The 22,277-nt window shown below is 46.1% G+C and overlaps 1 protein-coding gene across 1 annotated transcript in view; it reads left to right on the forward strand.

Moving 5' to 3' along the window:
• Positions 1–305: 305 nt before the first annotated feature.
• The window catches only part of LOC122173097 (E3 ubiquitin-protein ligase TRIM17-like), a 35,232-nt gene continuing 13,260 nt past the window's right edge, over positions 306–22,277 (forward strand). The window contains exons 1-3 of the mRNA XM_065562651.1: positions 306–1,194; positions 1,946–2,041; positions 3,757–3,981. Of these exons, the coding sequence (XP_065418723.1) occupies positions 778–1,194; positions 1,946–2,041; positions 3,757–3,888 (645 nt within the window). The 5' untranslated portion in view covers positions 306–777 and the 3' untranslated portion in view covers positions 3,889–3,981. The remainder of the gene's footprint in view (positions 1,195–1,945; positions 2,042–3,756; positions 3,982–22,277) is intronic.

A 22,277-nucleotide genomic window follows, 5' to 3' on the forward strand; every position in this document is an offset into this window, starting at 1 on the left:
TCTGCAAACTTGCTAAGGGTGCAGTCCACTCCATCCTCCAGATCATTAATAAAGATATTGAACAAAACCGGCCCCAGGACCGACCCTTGGGGCACTCCGCCTGATACCGGCTGCCACTAGACATGGAGCCATTGATCGCTACCCTTTGAGCCCGGTGATCTAGCCAGCTTTCTATCCACCTTATAGTCCATTTATCCAGCCCATACTTCTTTAACTTGCTGGCAAGAAGAACAATTGACCAATCTCTAACTCACTGGACCCTCAACTCGGAGCAAAAAATAGAAAAAAACATAGGGAAGGAAAGAGGCATAACAAACCAACCCCATAAAAATGAAGACAGAGTACAACATGAGGCACAGTTTTTTAACTGTGGGTAATTAACCACTGGAACAACTGGCCAAGAGATACGGTGGATTTTCCCTTACTTGGAGACTTTAAATCAAGATTGGTTGTCGCTTTCTAAAAGTTGTGCTTTACCTCTACCGCAGATTATGGGCTTGATGCAGGAATTACTACGTAAATTTCTCTGGTCTGTGTTATGCAGGACGTCAGATTAGATGATCATAATCATCCGTTCTGGCTTTCACATCTATCAGTGTACAGCAGATCTTTTAGAAAGGCATCTAGAGACAATCTAAAGACTTGATGACAAATGCTACCCTTTCCCTTGGGAAGCTGTGCCAATGGTTTGCTACCCTCACTGTTAAAATGTTGTCTAATAAAGAGTATAACTCGTTACATGAAACTGATCACTGAAACGCTTACATTCCCACCGCCATGGCCCATCCTTTGAGAAAGCTATTGGAAGAAGCGGTTTGTCCCATCTGTCTAGAGTATTTCAGTGATCCAGTGAGCATGGACTGTGGTCACAACTTCTGCCGATTTTGTATCACAGAGTACTACGAAAAATTGGAAATTGAAGAAGAGGGAGTTTTCTGTCCACAATGCAGGAGCAAATTGAAGAAAGAGAAATCCCAGACCAACAGGCAGCTTGCCAGAATGGTGGAAAATATCCAGCAGTTAGGGATAAAACCTGAAAACCTAAAAAAGCAGACAGTCGGCAGGGAGCATGAGGACAAACTCAAGCTGTTCTGTGAAGATGATGGTGAGGTGAACTGTCTGCTTTGTGATAAAACCCAGGAGCACGGATCTCATACGCTGGTGCCCATCGAGGATGCTGCGCAGGAATACAAGGTAGGAAACATTTATTTCTAAATAGTCAAGAGAAATTAAATCACTGCAGGAGAAGTTTAATTTAAAAATGCCATGGAGTTTAGCCATGACAGGTAGGAATCTTCTAAATATACTGGATGAAATCATGGCCCCATTGAAATCAATGGAAAACTCTCAAACCTGTACCCACAATGGTACATAGGAACCTATGTCCCAGTTTTAGGTGCCACTGTGATTCCCCAGAGCCCCTTTATTTACCTGAAGTGGAGCAGCTTCAACAGGAGAGACTGAGTGAGCCCCTCATAAGAACAGCCATACTGGGTTAGACCAAAGGTCCATCTAGCCCAGTAACCTGTCTTCCAACAGCGGCCAGTGCCAGGTGCCCCAGAGGGAATGAACAGAACAGGCATCCCCTGTTGCCCATTCCCAGCTCCCTGAGTCCCTTCCACAAACCCCAGTGCTGAGCACCCCATCTGCCCCTCTCCCTAACCTTGTACGGCACAGCAGAGCAGTGTTGGGAAGGCGGGCAGAAAATCACCTCCCTGAATCTTTCACCTGGCTGTTTGGGAACCGAATAGGACAGCTCTGCAGAGAGCCCCGGGGTCACTCAGATCAGCTCTGTCTGTGGCAGGGCTGGGGACAGAACCCAGGTCCCCTCACTGCCAGGCCGGGGCTTGGCCAGAACCCCGTCCTTCCTGCCACCCATAGGTGAAGAATCCCCAGAGCTCTGACCCATTGCAGCAGAATTCTCCAGGCATCGTTTTCCCCACAGGTGAAACTTCACAAAGACATTGAGCATCTGAAGAAAGTGAGGGAGGAGATTTCAAAGCTGAAATCCAAGGAGCAGAATAAACCGAAAGACTGGAAAGTAAGTGTCCGCGGTTTCGTTTAATCTCTCATTTCATTTAGGTGTTTTAAAGAATTTACAAGAGTCTCTCGATAAACATAGACCACACCAGCATAACATTAAAACAACTAAATAAACCCTATTTATTATTAGTTATAATAAAAAATAATTAATAATTATATAATAATAAAATGTCTGATAATAACCCTGTTCATTATCAGACTTTAATTCCAGAAAATGTTCATCCTGAGGAGTACGGAGGGGAACAGAAGGAAACCATTAGCAGATCTAGATGGCACTTAACAATAATAGGCTGATTTACACTGACTCAAAATGCAAATGAGGCCTAGATAAATCCATGTTTTATTTATCTGTATTTCTATTGCAGAAGCCCCTTCGGGATCAAGCCCAGTCATTCTAGCAACACCTAGGAAGGCAGAGGGCCAGACTCTTCCCTGTCTCACATCTTGTGTCAGCATTTGCACCAGGACCAAATCTGTGTAAAACGCTGCCATTCTGGTTTAGTTGTTTTTTACACTGCCTGTGCTCACTGGGACAGCCCTGCTCTCGCTCGCACCAGCTTTACACTACTATAGCTCCATTAGCATGGATAGGGTTACCTCTGATTTACACTGGGTCAGTGAGAGGGCCCTAGTGAGTCCAATGGAGTTACACACGTTTAGGGGAAGCCTTTCTGCACCATACTTAAGGCTGAAACACCATTTCAGTTTAAAGCTGCCATTCAAAGTGTTCTACAATCCACAGGCATGCTCAGATTGGTTTGAAAATTGCTGTTTGTTGAGGGACCAGAGCAGAATATGTGGGGCAAATTTAGGGGCGTTTGATCAAGGGGTTCTGGAGACTGCATCCCTCACCCCCATAGGATGACCTGGTTTTTAGATGCTAATTCTTTCTCATCTTCCCTTTTATGGATATTTTGCATTTCCTGGTGAATATCTAGTGTACTGGAAGGAGGAGGTGGGGTGTTGCTTTTTCCCAAATATGAGTTTTGGGTTGGTTGTCTCAAGTGAAGGCAGAGTTAAGGATGTAATGGTTACTCAAAGGTGACTCTGGCCCACATCCTCAAAGGGACGTAGGTGTTACAACACCAAAGCTTTAGGCACCTGGAAAATGACTGGCTTAGGGGCCTCAGCTCCCAATACAACAAATGGGGGTAGGATGGTGCCTCTCTTATAACTTTTAGCCCAGTGGTTAGAGCATTCACGTGGGATGTGGGAGATTTTCCCCTTGGCCTGAGGTGCAGAGGGATTGCAATTGGGGAATCTCACACCTCTCAGGAGAGTTGGGGGGGGGGCGGGGAGTGGGGGACAGGGGGAAAGGCAAGTCTCTTCTGTTGAAATTGTTCCACTGTGTGTAAATACTTGTATAGTCATTGGGGCAGAGTGTAAAAGAGAATGAGTCTATAGCCAGTGGTTGGGGTATCCACCTAGGAAGTGGGAGATGCAGAATCTATGCCCCTGCTTTATTGACTCTTTAATTCTTTACTCAGAAGTTATGGACTTGATGCAGGAATCTCTGGGGGGTAATTTTCTGGCCTGTGCCATGCAAGGGGTCAAACTAGATGGTCACAATGGTCCCTTCTGGCCTTAAAATATGAATCTATGAACATTCATTCAAATCTAATGTACTTTGCCCAAAATGGCCTTATACACTTGCTAATTCTGCTGATATTTATGGGTTTGTTTATTTGTTTGTTCCTTTTTTATTCCCTAAAGGAAAGAGTAAAGTGCCAGAGACTGCGAGTCTTGTCTGAATTTGAGAAATTGCAACTGCTTCTGAATGAGGAAAAGAAACTTTCTCCAGAGACTGGCCGAGGAGGAGAGGGAGACTCTGAAGAAACTAAATGAAATGTCACCAAACTCTCCCAGCAAAGCTCCTCTCTGCAGCAGCTGATCACAGAGATGGAGAAGTGTCAGCAGCCAGCCGCTGAGCTGCTGCAGGTGAGTTATACAAAGTTCCCTTTTAGTTTCGATTTCCCACAGCCAGGGGAACAAACACAGACTGTCTCTCTCTCCTCCTCTCCCCCCTCCTGCCCCCATTATCATTATTATTTACTGATTTACTATTTATTTATGGAGGGCCACAGATTTACACACCATTATTAGCAATATTTAGGCCAAAATGTTCACATTTGGCTCCCTAAAGTTAGGGACCTAAGGGTAGAATGATCAAAAGCACTAAGTGACTTAGGAGCCCACATCTCATTTTGAAGAATGACTTAGTGCCAGATTTTCAGACGTATGTAGGTTCCTAGTGAGGCAGATCAGCACCTTGTGAGGTTTTCAAAAGCATCAAACAGGTTAGGCACCCAGCTCCTATTGACTGGTTTTACTGACCCCTCCCCTACAGGTGGGGACCCTGCTGCTCTGACTGGCTGGGTCCCCTCTCTCTGCCGCTGTTGCTGCGCTCGCAGGCTCAGCCTGTGCCAAGGCCAATGCGGCTCTGCTGTGGCTGCTCCTTCCCTTGGCACCTGGGTTCTCTGTGTCTGGGACAAATGGCCGGGCGAGTGGCAGGGATCTGCTCAGAGACACATGCCCTGTGCTACACCAAGGGTTGCCAACTGTCTAATAGCACAAACCCAAACATCCTTGCCTTGCTCTGCCCCTTCTGTGAGTCCCCGCCCCTGCTCACTCCATTTGCCCCCTCTCTCTGTTGCTTGTTCTTAGGGTGACCAGATCGCAAGAGTGAAATATCAGGACACACTGAGCGAGCAGGGGGGATGGGAGGAGAGGACGACAATGACAGACACAGGTGCACAGAGCCATGAGAGGGGTCCCTAGGAAGGAGGGGGATGAGACACTTTTTTTGCCACTGGGTTTCACAGATATCTGCTGACAGAAGAGGAACTGTATCAGGGGGTAGCCGTGTTAGTCTGTATCTACAAAAACAACAAGGAGTCTGGTGGCACCTTAAAGACTAACAGAGGAACTGTGAAACTCAGGAATCCTGGGTCTATTCCAGGCTCCTGAATGGAGTGGTCTCTAGTATTCAAAGACCCTTCTTCCCCGTCCCCTCCAGTCTATGTCTATCCTATTGCTGTCTAACCTGCTCCAGCTCCTCATCTGATTTCAACTGCCCCCCACTACCGCTCTGGATTCCTTGTCCCAGTTTCCTGGTCCTGTCTCACTCTCCTCTCTCCCCGCCCCCATCCCTCAGATGGGATGTTCGTTCCAGACTGGCAAAATTATAAGGCTTCCCAACATTTCAACACTTCCCATTCTAAATTTTCGGTTGCTTAACTACAGGCTAGCTCTGCCTACAACAAAGCATATTCAGAACCTCTGATTAGAGGGATTATAAGTGTAGCAACCTCCATCATAGCTAGTCACCAAAGATTGAACCCGAGCCATCCAGACTTAAAAGCATGAGCTTCTACTACTTGAGTTCAAGATATAACTCCCTTAGCTGGTAGCTATACAGTTATCCTCTAAAAATCCACCAGAGGAGGGCACAAAACACATGTTGGACAGTGAATTACAAAAGTGCCAAATATTATTATTAGACCTGCAATACTTTTCACAATGAACATCAGCGGGATATAAACTGGGAGTTTAAGAATATTTGGAAAACAATTTTAGAATAACATTCAGTGCTGTGGTTTAAAAGAAAAAAAAACTGTTAAAACTCATAACTTCGCAGTATTCAGTGTTTGAAAAAAAACAACTTCTAGGAGCTATGGGATACAAGTTAAGAATGTTGAAACAGGAAGATGTTATGCTTAGTTACCACTTGGGCAAGGCGGCGTGCTATGTAATACTTGCAAGATTTCACTGTAATGTTTTACAATATATAGCAGCGCAATGCTGATTCCATTGATATTGTTGAGCAATTCATGCTGATTTTATTTCAGCGCACATCTTAATAGTTTTGAATACAATAGATCACAGTTTTCAGCTCAGTTGGTCTGAACATGCAGAGCTTTAAAACTGCTATGCTCTAAACTGTATATTAACTACAATTTTATAAACCTGCATGTCAGAGAACTGTGTGCCACTACTACTAGACAGTGGCACAAGGCAATTCAGTGTGAATCACAGAAATGTAGGACTGGAAGGGACATCAACAGGTCATGGGGGGAAGTTGAGGGGATGGGACAGCAGGGGGAGCGATGGGGGTGGGATGATGGGAGAGGCTGAAGAAGAGATTTGGGGTAGGGCAGGGACTGAGGGCAGTGGGTTCAGGGTGGGAGGTATAGGGGGGACTGCGGGGGAGGCTGAGGGAACAGGGTCAGGGTGGGGGTTGAGGGCAGTGGGTTGGGTCTACACTGGCACCTCTCAGCATTGCTGTGCCGGGCGGGAGACCTGCGCCAGCGCTACCCTGGCAATGGAAGAGTCCTCAGTGGAAATGCAGACTTCATGACACAGACCCTCCTCGTCACTTCAAACCTGGTGCTGCTCTGGTCAGTCGCTAGGCTCTTGTGACTTTCAAACCCATGCAGGGTATCTGTCTCTTTTTCAGTTCTCAGGTTAAGAAAAGCCTCTGCATTTTGTGAGGGCTTCAGCATTCACATTCCTACTTCACAAACTGTCTGCCTGACACATTGCTCCCAGGGCATTCATCTTTATTCATTATCAGCAGGTCCATCAGATTAACGAGCAACACAGGGGGAAGCAACACAATGGTGTCAAGGATTTGTAATTTTTCAAACCACTTTGGCCTCAACAGGGATAACAGCAAATCTGGACAGAGCAGATGGGTGTCAGGATGGGTCTGGGTATTTATTTATTATTTTTTTTAAGTGAAAATGTTTGGGTCTGAGCAAAGGCTGCAAACTTCCCTTTGGAAACCTCTGCTGATCTTTTGCCCCAGGGGCTAACGACAGCCTGGAATCCGGGACAGATTTCCACATCCATGCAGGGTGAGATGATCGGGGGGAGGGGAGGAACTGTGTGGGAGGCTGTTGGAACAGGGGCAGGGACTGAGGGCAGTGGATTGAGGGTGGGGGGCACAAGGGGGACACTGCGGGGGAGGCTGAGGGAATAGGGTCAGGGTGGGGGCTGAGGGCAGTGAGTCGGGTGAGATGATCGGGGGGAGGGGAGGGACTGTGGGGGAGGCAGAGGGAACAGGGTCGGGGGGCTGATGGCAGTGGATTGAGGGTGGGGACACAGGGGGGACACTGCGGGGGAGGCTGAGGGAACAGAGTCAGGGTGGAGGCTGAGGGCAGTGGGTCTGAGGGGAGCCCCCCCCAGAGGGACCTGCCAGGGGGCCAGGTGAGCCCAGCAGTGCTTACCTGGAGCGGCTCCCAGGAAGCATCCAGCAGGCAGGTCCCACTCTGGCTCCTAGCCTAGGGGGAGTCGCGTCGCTGGCAGGTTGGGTCGGGTCACGTCGAGGGGGGCGGGGGGGACTCAGTCTCTCTGCCCACTGCCGGCATCTACAAGCCATGCCCCCCCAGCATTCAGCCGAGCTGTGGAGAATTCCTCACTGCCTGCCTCACCTCCGTGTGTGCCTCCGGCTGCTGCTGCATTCTGTAGGTTCCTGCCGGCCGGCAGGCGCATGCCAGCTGGGAGCTCAACTGTGCAGCGCTGCCCCAGGGGCCCTGGAAGAACAAGTGAGTGGCACCGGTGGCGCCGGCTTGCCGCGGTCCCCCGGATATCGGGACAAAGTGCGTCCTGACCAATGTAAGGTCGGGACGCGGGACAAGTCCCCTAAAATCGGGACTGTCCCATCAAAATCGGGACGTCTGGTCACCCTAATCTCACCAGTCCTTGGCTCATGAGCTGCCCCCCGCCTCCCCCCGGCTCCATGAGCTTCAGAGCTCCAGCCTGAGCCTGAACGTCTATATGGCTATTTTAAGTGCTGGACTGCGAGCGCCACAAACTTGAGTCTGTGGACCTGGCTCTGGGACTCTGCCATGGGCTCGGTAGATGGACCCAAAATATCTCCTGAATCTTGACGTGAAAGTTCCCAGTATGTCTGACCCAGGGCTGGTTAATGAGAACCAGGGGGGTGGCTGGTGCAGTCACTAGCTGGAGACATCTGAGACGGTCTCTGTGACCGTTATCCGCTCTGGGAGATGCCCAGGGGCAGCTGCAGAGGGTCTGTGCCACTCATAGAGTCCATGGGAGAAATTGCTCTAGACAGAGAGTTCAGGCTGAAGCCAAGTCTCCATTTATTTTCAGCCTGATTTTGGGGGTGAGATCAGGGGCTTGCTTGGGAGAAATTTTTCTATGAAGGGGAAATTTAACAGCCACTCTGAAGTATTTCATAGCTGATGTCCTGAACCTGGCCTGCCCATAACTGTGTGTTGCTGGGGATGTTGACAGGCACTCACTGCAAGTCACTGGGATTTGTGCTCCTAAGTTGCTCAGACAGGTTTGTAGTGGAGCTGGGTGAAATTTGGGTGCAAATAGTTTATCTGCAGAATAATTACACTGGTCTACAATTTTTGAGAAGTCGTCTGCTTCAGAGATAAAATGTGCTATTTATTATGTATTTTGATGTGCTGAATTCAAATATGACAATTAAAACAACTGATTGGCTACTGTTTCTAAGATATTTAAGTTTTTACATTTTATGTCTATGTATATTGTGTAGATAGTAGAGTTTTAATCATAAATTGTAAACCTAGGTCTTTTCATGTGTTTATGGTTGCTTTACATGATAATATTTCACCTGTCCTGTTTATGTAACACTTTACAAATCAGCAAAAGGGTTATATAAATAAAATTTATTATGAAACAAAAGGCGAAAAACTATTATGTACATAGTTTAGTCCTATTCAGTGTCTACTTGGCGCTTCTTGGCTAGTCTTTTGTATTCATTAAATGGAGCATCTCTTGTCACTGTCCAGCAATAGTCTGCAAGCATTGATGGGCTCCATTTGCCCTGATAGCGTTTCTCCATTGTTGCAATGTCCTGGTGAAATTGCTCGCCGTGCTCGTCGCTCACTGCTCCAGTTCGGTGGAAAAAAATCTAGATGAGAGTGCAAAAAATGTATCTTTAGTGACATGTTGCAACCAAGGCTTTTGTATGCCTTGAGGAGGTTTTCCACCAACAACCTGTAGTTGTCTGCCTTGTTGTTTCCAAGAAAATTTATTGCCACTAACTAGAAGGCTTTTCATGCTGTCTTTTCCTTGCCACGCAGTGCATGGTCAAATGCATCATCTCGAAGAAGTTCACGAATCTGAGGACCAACAAAGACACCTTCCTTTATCTTAGCTTCACTTAACCTTGGAAATTTTCCACGGAGGTACTTGAAAGCTGCTTGTGTTTTGTCAATGGCCTTGACAAAATTCTTCATCAGACCCAGCTTGATGTGTAAGGGTGGTAACAAAATCTTCCTTGATTCAACAAGTGGTGGATGCTGGACACTTTTCCTCCCAGGCTCCAATGACTGTCGGAGTGGCCAATCTTTCTTGATGTAGTGGGAATCTCTTGCACGACTATCCCATTCGCAGAGAAAACAGCAGTACTTTGTGTATCCAGTCTGCAGACTAAGCAAGAGAGCAACAACCTTCAAATCGCCACAAAGCTGCCACTGATGTTGGTCATAGTTTATGCACCTCAAAAGTTGTTTCATTGAAGGGTTAAAATCCATGTGCATGTTATATAACAACCTGGTATATATGGATTGTGCCAGCTCTTTTTCAGACCCGAAGTCCAGAGTTTGGTCTGGAGACCAGAGGCCTAACTAATAGTGATCAGCTAAGAGAAAGCTGGGGTAAACAAAATAACATTGCCTTTACTAAGATCTGCTTGGTCAGTAGAAATGCCAGATGTTGAAGCAATAACTGAATAATTATGTTTCATCCAATGTTTCAAATTGAACAAAGGATCCCTGTTCCTATTGTGTTTCTCCTGAAGGGAAAACAGTCTTCCCACAGATCCAACCTTGAGTTTATGAAATATTGGCACATGTCACTATAATGATATGGCACCCTTCCACCTCCCTTCCAAAGGACCAATGCCCTGCCTTAAGACATAAAGGAGACAATCTCTATTTTCATATGCTTTCACTGTTTCTTTGCTTTATCCCCTAGACATGTACCTGTCGGACAATCAAAGAAGTTACTCCATTCCTATGGACCCCAAATCAGAATTCAACATATATATTTTATACTAATAACATTTTATCAAAGTATTAATCAAATGTTAATTTGCTAACTTGAGACCATGGGCGGAGACATTGTGTAACCTTTTAACCATTGGCTATTGTGCTATCTTGTCTTGCTGCAAAACCTATCCCGGGGTGTGGAACTGCCTACCCCGTCACTTTCCCCCGCCCATGGAAAATCTATATATTTCATTGTAATCAATTAATTGACAGTGTCTCTGAGCCTAATAAGCCAGGTGACACTCCACCAGCGCTGTGTGTAATAAACCCCTATGCTTTGACCTCTACACGGTGTGGATTTATGTCCTTCAGTTTGGGGGCTCGTCCGGGATACAAGTTTGTGAACTGACTGAGGATCTGAGACTGAAATCCAAAAGAGGTGAGTATGTTTACTTTACCACCTCATTAGGCCAGGGATAGAAGTCTCTCATCCCCTTTCAGACACATCTTGTTTCCTTTTTAATTTGTGTGAAGGACCTTAGACACATGTGGTCAAAGCAGTGGGGTTAAATAAGGGTACCACTTGGGAGGGAAGACTTGTGCAAGAGGGTCATGTACTGTTTAAACAACTAAGGGGTGTGTTACGGAGGACTTGAATAACCCGCCAGCAAGCGATTGGCCGTGAGTTAAGCCCAGGATTGGCTGGGTACGCAAGCGGTAGGCAGTGCAAACTGGTGGTCCATTTCCTCATTGCACGTAACATTGCAAGTCCTAGGGGAGTGCCCCCCCCCAAGGCATATGACGTACATGCTTTCGAATAGCACAAAGTCTCCAACCAATAAGTCCGGCATGTGTGTGTAATTGAAGACACGCTTGGTATTAAGGGTGGGGAGACGTCCTCATGAAATTCAAGGCTGTGGGGAGTTGGAACCATAGCATAAAAAGGGGGAAAAGTAACTCCTCATAAAGGCTGACAAGCATTTAGGGGGGGAAGACGCAAGTTCCCTTCAAGGTCAGCAGCCAGGGTGACGAAAAACCCATGGCGTCAAAAGGAGAGGCAATAATTAGTCCTCGAGAGTACTTGGAATATAAACATGTTAAAACTCGGCAGGCAGCAGCTAAAAAAGCAAACTACTCTGCAGCCGAACCAGAGGCAGATCTAGTTACTTGGTGGAACCATCAGAGAAGTGACAAAACAGACAAAGCAGTAATAGTTTTATTGGATATTCTTAACATAAAGGAGAAAGAAATTGCAACGTTAAGATCTCAAAACCAGGCTCTGAGAGATAAGAGCCTATGTTCTAAAATATGTAACTGTCTGGAAATTGGAAAAGATCCCGGAGAAAAAGAATCATCATGTCTGGGACACACCTCCAGATTGGGAGGGGGAGAGCAAACTCCTGGCATATGCCAGCCCACCGCTCCGCCGATTAACTATCTGTGGGAAAACTCAGCAGCACAAAGCAGAGGGGAGGAATCAGAACCCCCTCCATACATTTCTTCAAATGACAGGCCAAATTTAAGCACCCACAGAGATAATAAAGGAGCACCACAAGCATTAATTGCCCCAGGGGAGCAAGTACAGCATATGGCTCCAATCAAAACACAGTTAAGGAGGTTCAGAAACGTTAACGCGGGGGGTGAGCCAGTAAGGGGACTTAGAACAGAAACAACTGAAATTTACCGTCCCTTCACCCCCCAGGAAAAACAGGCATTACTGTCTGATTTACCTGAACTCAAGCGTGATAACAAGAATACTGAGTTCTGGGACAAGCTGGATGGCCTCACAGAAATACATGGCCTCCATAGGAAGGATGTTCACATCCTGGTCAAGTGCAAGTGCCCCAGGGATGTGTGGGAGAATCTAGATAATAAATGGAAGACAGGGCGCTGGGCTGAAGATCGTAACCCCAACCCAGCAGGAGGGGATCAGGCTGAAGAACCAGCAGGAATCCCAAACCCAGACTCAGGCACTGTAACAGAATTTAGGAATGCACTATCTGTTGTTCTAGGAGCCCAGACCACTAACTGGGGGGCTCTGCAGTCTGTGGTTCAGCAGAAGGGGGAGTCTGCCATGTCCTATGCTGAAAAGAAATGGAATGCATTCCGAGCTTATTCAGGTCTGGAGAATATAACATCCCGAGACCATGATGTATTCCTTCAAATCCTAAAGGAGGGGCTGTCTGCAGATCACCAAGCAGTCCTGGCATTAGGCATCTCAGTGGGAGAAACATACTCAGCAGTAATGAAATGGGCCACAGAAGTAGAAAACAGAAAAAAGAGGAAGGTAGCAGCAACCGCCCCCTCTGAAGAAGTGGTAGCTGTGCATGCAGTCAAAACCACTACCTGCTTCACGTGCAATAAGCCTGGACATCTGGCACGTGACTGTAAAAGTAAAAATAAAATCAAAACATGCAATAATTGTAAAAGGAGCGGCCACTTACAGGACAACTGCTTCTACCCCGGAGGGGGTAAGGAAGGGCAGTGGCCATACAAGCAAAATAAAACCAATACAATTAGTACCCAAGAACAAGATAAGGATAAACAAATCCAGGAGTTGCTCAAACTCCTGGCTAGCAAATAGGTATCAGCGGCCTCTGTGGCTGGAACCGAAGGCGACCCCAGGATGTTTCTTAATGCACGAGTGGGGGGCCGACCGTGCAGTATGTTAATAGACACAGGAGCCTCGGTATCGATAACCAGCCAAGATCTCCCCCTCACCCGTAGAACAATATGGATTGAAGGGGTGGGAGGGGGAAGATTAAAAGCAACCCTTAGCCAGCCAGTAGAAATAGAATTCGAGGATATGGTCACAGTCAGTCAAATCTGGGTTTGCCCCGAGCAAGGAGACACAATTTGCGGCATAGATCTCCTTAAGGAGCTCGGGGGAGTAATCAACCCCAGAGCTAGCTGCATTGAATGGGCCAAAGGGTCCAAACAGGAAAGACCATCTCAAAATATAGCCATAATTGCCAGTAATAAAGTAATAATACCAGAGTGGGGGGAGAGCCCAGTAGAAACCCTGTGTTCCCTTCACCCTGAAGTGTGGGCAACAGATAAACAAGATTGTGGGCTAGTAAACATGAAGCCTATATCTGTAGAAGGACCAACTCACAAAGCCCACAGGCAGTACCCAATTAAACCGGAAGCCTTAAAGGCAGTTAAAGGTATAGTCACTAATTTGGAATCCAGAGGGGTGATTAGAAAAACCACCTCCACAACTAATTCCCCAATTTGGCCCGTCAGGAAGCCAGACGGGACCTGGAGGTTAACTATAGACTACACCCACCTTAACCGGGTGACTCCAAAGGCACATCCTATTGTGGCAAGCCCTGCCACGATTCTTAATTTGCTAACACCAGGACATTTAATATTCTCAGTCCTGGACATAGCTAATGGATTTTGGAGTATTCCCCTTGCAAAGGAAAGTCAGGAGAAATTTGCATTTACAGTAGGAGACCAGCAGTACACTTGGACCCGAGTACCTCAGGGGTTCCATAATTCTCCCTCCATATTCCACAGGACAATGGCAGAAGTAATAGCACAAGTGCCTTTGGAAGGGGATACTGTGATACTGCAGTATGTGGATGATTTGCTAATTGCCAGTTCAAATGAAAAGGACCATTTAAAAACCCTAAACAGACTGTTCATGTATCTTCGCGAGGCAGGATTTAAATTAAGCCCAAAGAAAGCCCAATTGCAACAGCAGCAAGTTTTATATCTAGGGCATAACATATCACAGGGAGAAAAGGCACTCACAATAGACAGAAAGCAAGCAATTCGAGGGTTAAAGAAACCACGGACAGTTAAGGAAGTCCGAAAAGTCCTGGGACTCCTTAATTTCTGTAGAACCTATATACCGGAGTACTCAGAGATGGTGGAACCAATTCAAAACCTCACTAGGGGGGGAAAGCCTGCAAATGAGTTAGTAATATGGGGCACAGAGCAAGAGGAGGCATTTATAAAAATAAAACAGGCTTTAGCCTCCGCCCCCAGCCTGGGCTTACCCGATATGGGAAAGCCGTTCCACCTTTACTGTAGCCATAGCGGGACCCAGTATTCTGCAGTACTAACTCAGCTTCACGGAGATAGACAGCGTCCGGTAGCATACCTATCTACCATAAGACCCCCTGTATCCCAGGGATTACTGGAGTGCGTAGCAGCTCTAGATTGTGCTACGTGGGCTGTGAAAGCTTGTGAATCATACACTTTCATGGGGAAATTAGTGCTTCATACACCCCATACACTTATCGATCTCCTCAACACCGGGCGACTAAGATCTGTAACAGATGCCCGCAGGAGTCAGTGGGAATCAACATTGTGCTTGCAAAACCCTAACTTCTCCATAGTAAGAGACAAGGGAATGAATGTAGCCGAATGTCTGGACATAGAGGGAGAGGTACACGAATGTCTTATAGATAGAGAAGAGGAAGTGTTGGGAAGAATTAAAGAAAAGCCATTAGAGAATCCAGATATAGTTTTGTATGTAGATGGATCAAGAAAGTATGAAAATGGAGTGCCACACACCGGATGGGCAGTGGTACTCAGTAATGGGACGGTGATAGCGTCAGGTCAGATGGAAGGATCAAAGTCAGCACAAGAAGCGGAGCTAACAGCCCTCACAGAAGCTTTAAGAGTGGGGGAAGGCAAGAAGCTCACTGTATATACAGACAGCAGATATGCATTTGGAGTCGTGCATGACTACATGGACGTGTGGTCACGCAGAGGTTTTATAACAACAACTGGCAAGCCGATTAATAATATGGAAGCAGTTCAAAGACTAACAAAAGCTGCCAAACTACCATCAGAACTAGCAGTAGTAAAGATAAAAGCCCACAGTAAGATCTCAAGTGAGGAACAAAAAGGAAATTATTGGGCAGATAAACGTGCCAAAGAAATTGCACAAGCAAGTCCTATTAAGATTTGTGCAGCTAGAGTGCCAGAAGAGGAAGTGAATTTAAGAAAACTATATGCAACCATAAGCCCAGAAGAAAAAAGTAAATTGGAAAAACAAGGCTGTGTATATAAAAATCACCTCTGGTATGGGCCAGGGGGGAAGGAGCTGGTAGCCCCGGAGTGCATACGGGCTCTACTGCTCCATGCCATTCATTCTCCAGCTCATCTGGGGTGGAGACAAATGAGGGCCGCCTTGGAATACTGGTGGTGGCCAGCCATAAAAAAAGATGCTTTGCAATTTCTCAAAAGATGTGTAACATGTGCACAAGTGAATGTGGGTAGAAGGAAAAAGGTGCCTCTAAATCACCAACCACGACCAGAGGGACCATGGCAAAATTTGCAAATTGATTTTACTGGACCCTTGCCACAAAGCAGAGGGTACACTTACATTTTGGTAATTATTGACACTTTTACCCGATGGGTAGAGGCATTCCCAACCAAGAATTGTACTGCCTCAACAGTAGCTCGAATCCTAGCAGAAGAAATAATACCCAGATGGGGTTTACCACTGTCAATAGACTCTGACCAAGGAACTCACTTTACAGGGCGAGTAATGAAGGAGGCATGCAAGGCACTGGGAATAAAGCAAAGATTCCATATACCGTACCACCCTGAAAGCTCGGGAATGGTGGAAAGAATGAATAGAACAATGAAAACAGCCTTAACAAAAGCAGTACTGGATACAGGAGAAGGGTGGGCTCGTATGCTTCCTGCTGTATTGTACCGAATTAGAGGCAGCCCAAATAGGCTGACTCAATTGACACCCTTTGAGCTAATGACAGGAAGAGCAATGAGAATGCCTAGCACTGTGATCCTCCCTACGGGGGAGTCAGGGCTTTTTGCAGACAGGCTGCAAAACTACATCAAGGCATTGGACAGAGAGTTGAAGGATTTATACAATCAGGTGAAGGAAAATCAAACCCAGCTGGATGATAATAGCAGTCTGGACAAACCTGCATTTAAAGTTGGGGATTTGGTAATGTGTCGCATTTACCCAGAGGTTAAAGGAATTTTAAAGCCAAGATGGCAAGGCCCTATGAGGGTCCTTCTGACTACTAATACATGTGCAAAGATTGGGGGAAAATTGGGAACATTTTGGCGTCACCAAAATCAGTTAAAATTGTTTGAATCAGTATCTGTCAATACTAACGACATTTCCACAGGTGTCTCTACAGGAAAACAACAAGAGGAAGGACTGAAGGGTGACCAGGACAACCAGAACGACCATGGGGAGGCTTCTGCTGTGGCTCCTGCTGTCCATGTGGTGCATGAGGAAGGACGCAAGTAGTATGCCATGTGAAAAGGAGGACTGGGAATGGGTCACTAACCCCCCTCCTCCGGGTTTGCTTCGTTTTAATTGCCGCACTAAGGAAACACTTAGCTTTTGCAACACACGTGCAGTGGCCAATAAACAAGTTTGGCCAGAAGTAAAGGTGGCACTGTGGTTAGGACATGAGCACACAGTAGAACGCAAGAAGGTCCAAATAAAATCATACACTGATGCTCATAACAACAGGGAGGCTAGTAACATTACAATTTTGATAACAGCTGACTGCCCTGTTATCCGCTGGTGTCAAGTACCAGAGATTATGGAGTTTCATGGAGGCATTTGGAAGGAATCATGGAAGTGTATGAGCTACCCCTTTGAACAGGGTGACGCTCTTAGACGATGTTGTGGCCCTCTTAGAGGGACAGTGTCTATACTTAATGCAACCAGTGTCCGAGTTACCTTTAAAGGGGGACAGCTGCGTACTACTAGTGAAGGGGAATACAAAGTCTTGGGCTATCCCTCATTTGAACACAATTACATGGCATATTGCCACGATGGTTTGGGAGGAAACACACAGACCTCGATACTGGAATTTGTGTGGGATTTTGTGGGAAAGAAACCAAACACTCATGAACGATTATGTGCCAATTATACTGACATGGTACCAGTGGAGGTTGGGCCTGTTGAATCAGGATGGGGCTTACCACTTAAAGCCCGAACGGAGGTAACCCCAAAGGCATGGCATACATTTGTTAAACGATGGCCCAAATTAGAATGTCCACGACTGGTAACAATTAACCGGGTTATCAGAGACAGAGTGGAACCACCCGATTGTGTGTCATGCCCTGAACAAATCCCTGTTCCAAAACCAGGACTGATAATGATAGGACCAGCTCTACCGGTCCTCACCTCGGTGGTATTCCACACTTACAGGGTCGAGGTGCGTATTCCTTTAGAGGAAGTGAACAGACAATGTGCAAAGGTCAGGCCTCGAATGAGTAGAAACATTACTAGCCTAACAAACCAAATTGGTGAGCGCTTAACTAGACAGAAGAGGGGATTACTAGATACCCTTGCAGGATGGTTTGGTGCAGGTAATTCTGTTGGCAACTCCTATACCATAGCACGCCAAGCTGAGAGGAGGGACCAGCTGGAATCAAGGTTGGCTGACGCTGTAATTTCTAATGCCCGGGGAGGACTGGATACTACTAAGGCCAGTCGATTGATCCTAGATAGCTTAAAGGATCTGTCAAACTCTGTATCCACCTCATTAGATATAACAAAATACCTGGGTCAAGAAGTCACCAGCCTGCTAATAAATGGGACTAAAATAAAGGCACTGGAGGAAAGTTGTTGGAGAGCAGGACAAACTTTGGCTATCACCACACAAGGAATTGTAACCAATCTCCTTGATGGCCGGGTCCATCCAGCCCTTATGGAAGTGGTGGGACCCTATCTCCCCAGTACCCCTCCGTGGGCATGGGGAAACAGAGAATCAATGAGAGTCCAAAGACCAGTTTGGACAGGTAACAGTATACTCTTTAGCCTTCTGGTACCTTTAGGCATCCCTCATTTGCAACAAGCTAGGATGGTGACCTCCCTGCCAGTATGGAGAAGGGGTCATGTTATTAAAATAGAAGGCGTTGCATACGCTGAGGTCGCAGGGAGAGCATTGTATCCTAGTGAATGTTGCACCTATTCTGATAAGGAAATTCTGTGTACATGTCCATATAATGTTCTAACGAATCTGTCTAGGTTCGAAGTGGCCATTACTGAGAAACTGGCGCACACGGAGCTGGTCCAGATGAACGGTACCTACTGGTGTGTGACTGCCCAGAACCACTCCATCGAGCTAAATGGAAAGCTCTGCCCCTCGAGACATCCATCCGTGTGCATGACGGTCCCCCGAAGGTCAACCCTGACTGTTGACGGGACGCGGCTCCACCGTACTCCGCCAATGATGGGTAACCTAACATGGGATCCGGAATGGCACTACGGCAGTAAGTATCTAGAGGAGGGTCTACAGGCCCTGCAGGCGAAGATCGAGGAGTTGGTGGCCGAGGCCCAGAGGCATATTGGGGAAGGCCGTCTAAGGTACACTCAGATAGGAGAAACCGTGGACCAGGCCGATGTGAAGTACTCAAAGGCAAGGAACCAGGCAGTGGAGGTTAAAGCAATAATTATGGGCGATGCCATCTCAGGTGACAAGGTCCCCTGGGGATGGATCTGGGTGTTATTTTGTCAAGTTATGTGGGGATTGTCTATCCTAACATTCCTGATGGTACTGGTGCTTTATCGGCGACTCCGCAGTAGGCTGAGTACATTAAAATTGGTATATTTGACCTGGCGGGTTAGGGAACCCTAGGGTCAAGAGGAGGGACTGAAGGGTTAAAATCCATGTGCATGTTATATAACAACCTGGTATATATGGATTGTGCCAGCTCTTTTTCAGACCCGAAGTCCAGAGTTTGGTCTGGAGACCAGAGGCCTAACTAATAGTGATCAGCTAAGAGAAAGCTGGGGTAAACAAAATAACATTGCCTTTACTAAGATCTGCTTGGTCAGTAGAAATGCCAGATGTTGAAGCAATAACTGAATAATTATGTTTCATCCAATGTTTCAAATTGAACAAAGGATCCCTGTTCCTATTGTGTTTCTCCTGAAGGGAAAACAGTCTTCCCACAGATCCAACCTTGAGTTTATGAAATATTGGCACATGTCACTATAATGATATGGCACCCTTCCACCTCCCTTCCAAGGGACCAATGCCCTGCCTTAAGACATAAAGGAGACAATCTCTATTTTCATATGCTTTCACTGTTTCTTTGCTTTATCCCCTAGACATGTACCTGTCGGACAATCAAAGAAGTTACTCCATTCCTATGGACCCCAAATCAGAATTCAACATATATATTTTATACTAATAACATTTTATCAAAGTATTAATCAAATGTTAATTTGCTAACTTGAGACCATGGGCGGAGACATTGTGTAACCTTTTAACCATTGGCTATTGTGCTATCTTGTCTTGCTGCAAAACCTATCCCGGGGTGTGGAACTGCCTACCCCGTCACTTTCCCCCGCCCATGGAAAATCTATATATTTCATTGTAATCAATTAATTGACAGTGTCTCTGAGCCTAATAAGCCAGGTGACACTCCACCAGCGCTGTGTGTAATAAACCCCTATGCTTTGACCTCTACACGGTGTGGATTTATGTCCTTCATTCATCGTGTCATATGTTTCCTTCATATGGACTGCATGACCAACTGGAATTGATGGCAAAACATTGCCATTATGCAGTAAAACAGCTTTAAGACTCATCTTCGATGAATCAATGAACAGTCTCCACTCATCTGGCTCGTGAACGATGTTGAGGGCTGCCATCACACCATCGATGTTGTTGCAGGCTACAAGATCACCTTCCATGAAGAAGAATGGGACAAGATCCTTTTGACGGTCACGGAACATGGAAACCCTAACATCACCTGCCAGGAGATTCCACTGCTGTAGTCTGGAGCCCAACAGCTCTGCCTTACTCTTTGGGTAGTTCCAAATCCCTGACAAGGTCATTCAGTTCACCTTGTGTTATGAGGTGTGGTTCAGAGGAGGAGGATGGGAGAAAATGTGGGTCCTGTGACATTGATGGTTCAGGACCAGAAGTTTCATCCTCTTCCTCTTCCTCATCTGACTCAAGTGAGAATGATTCTGGTGCATCAGGAACCGGCAGTCCTTCTCCGTGGGGTAGTGGGCGTATAGCTGATGGAATGTTTGGATAATGCACAGTCCACTTTTTCTTCTTTGACACACCTTTCCCAACTGGAGGCACCATGCAGAAGTAACAATTGCTGGTATGATCTGTTGGCTCTCTCCAAATCATTGGCACTGCAAAAGGCATAGATTTCCTTTTCCTGTTCAACCACTGGTGAAGATTTGTTGCACAAGTGTTGCAGCATATGTGTGGGGCCCATCTCTTGTCCTGATCTCCAATTTTGCAGCCAAAATAAAGGTGATAGGCTTTCTTAACCATAGTGGTTATACTGCGCTTTTGTGATGCAAAAGTCACTTCACCACAAACATAGCAGAAGTTATCTGCACTGTTCACACAAGTACGAGGCATCTCTGCTCACTTTGGCTAAACAGAAATGTGTCCCTTTGCAAAATCAGACAGTGACAAATAAGAGAGCACAACACTGTATGATTTCTAGAGCTGATATAGGGCAATTTGTTCAGCAGAGTGATGTAAGCTTCGTTATGATTGCATCATTCATGACTTCTAGGAATAACATGATGCAATTCATATCATGTATGATGCAATACCAGCTTCAGATTGCATCATTCATTGTTTTGCCTAAAAAGCAAGTACTGTCCAAACCCAGTCATAGATTTATTCATAGATCCAGTCAAAGATGTATTTTAGTCATTTCTGGTTTAAATTGAGATCCCTTCCCTTTATAACTCACTTATCCTCCGCCATTCCCAACTCAAGGGTCGTATATATTGACCCAATAGCATATCTTGAAAACTAGAGCCAATCAACAATTTTAAGCATTATTTTCGTTCTCAGTGACCCAGAATTAGTAAAGTTTGACTACATTTATTTCAGAAGCATTTTGGCTGTAGAGCAGTGCTATCTGAAAAGACTTGGTTTTGTAGTGAGGATTCTTTGGGAGCATGAGTGGGAGGTGATGAAAGAAACAGACAGGGAGCTTGTCGGTTTTTTAAACCGAGCCCAGTTGCACCAGCCTGTCATGCCTATGGATGCTCTTTTTGGGGGGAGGACAAACGCTATCCGCCTGTATTACAAACCTAACCCAGGGGAAGAAATCCACTATTATGATTTTACCAGCCTGTACCCTTTCATAAACAAAACCAAAGAATATCCTATCGGACACCCCGATATAGTTTATGAAAAATCTGGACCCCTTGCAAATTATTTTGGAATTGCAAAAGTTAAAGTGTAACCCCCCGCAAGGCCTCTTTTCCCCATTGTTACCTGTCAGAGTGGGTGGCAAGCTTACGTTCCCGCTATGCCGAACCTGTGCGGAAACCGAGCAGCGAGAGACATGCACCCATACTGACTAGGAGAGGGCCATCCTGGGACTTGGTGCACGGTGGAATTGAACACAGCCATAGCGAAGGGGTACGCGGTGGCTAAAATCTATGAAATCTGGCATTTTAATGAAAAATCTGACAAACTCTTTTCAGAGTACATAAAATTACACCTCCACCAGAAACAAGAGGCTTCAGGGTATCCCAGCTGGTGCACAGACAAAGAAAAACAAAATAAGTACATTTATGATTTCTACCACAAAGAAGGCATGCATTTACGCCAACACGAGATCATGTTGAACCCTGCTAAATGCCAAATCGCTAAACTGTTTTTAAATTCTCTGTGGCGTAAATTTGGCCAAAGAACAAACCTACCCAATACCAGCATTGTGAGAGACCCTGAAGAACTCTTTCAGTACTTGTTTTCCCCCAATTACAAGGTTTCATCCTGCAAGCTTATTGACAATGAAACAGCATGCATATCTTGGAAGCACGCAAAAGACTGGTACTCAGTCTCTGGCAATACCAAAGTCTTCATAGCCTGTTTCACCACCGCTTATGCCCGCTTAGAATTATAGAACCTCCTAGAGAGGTTGCAAGAGACACTGACTTGGTGATATTTGTGAAAAGGGAGGGTGACTGGAATCCCCCTCTGGGGGATTATTTGGGGGACCTCACGAGCAAGATCCCACCAGATCAACACATCACCGAGTTTGTGTTGGCAGGCCCGAAAACATACAGGTTTAAGCTGTTGGGAAGAAAGGCCTGTATGAAAGCCAAAGGGATTACCCTGAACGTAGCAAACTGGGAAAAGATCAACTTTGACAGTTTGAAAGATCTAGTCTTGGACTATTGCGCGGGCCTGCGAAAAAACACCTCGAAAAAGATAGAGGTGCAGTAGCCCTCTATCATAAGGAACAAAAATCAGTGGCAAATAGAGACAAAAACCCTGACGAAATTACAGA

The sequence above is a fragment of the Chrysemys picta genome, chromosome 12 (genome assembly GCF_011386835.1).
Source record: "Chrysemys picta bellii isolate R12L10 chromosome 12, ASM1138683v2, whole genome shotgun sequence".
Classification (NCBI taxonomy): domain Eukaryota; kingdom Metazoa; phylum Chordata; order Testudines; family Emydidae; genus Chrysemys; species Chrysemys picta.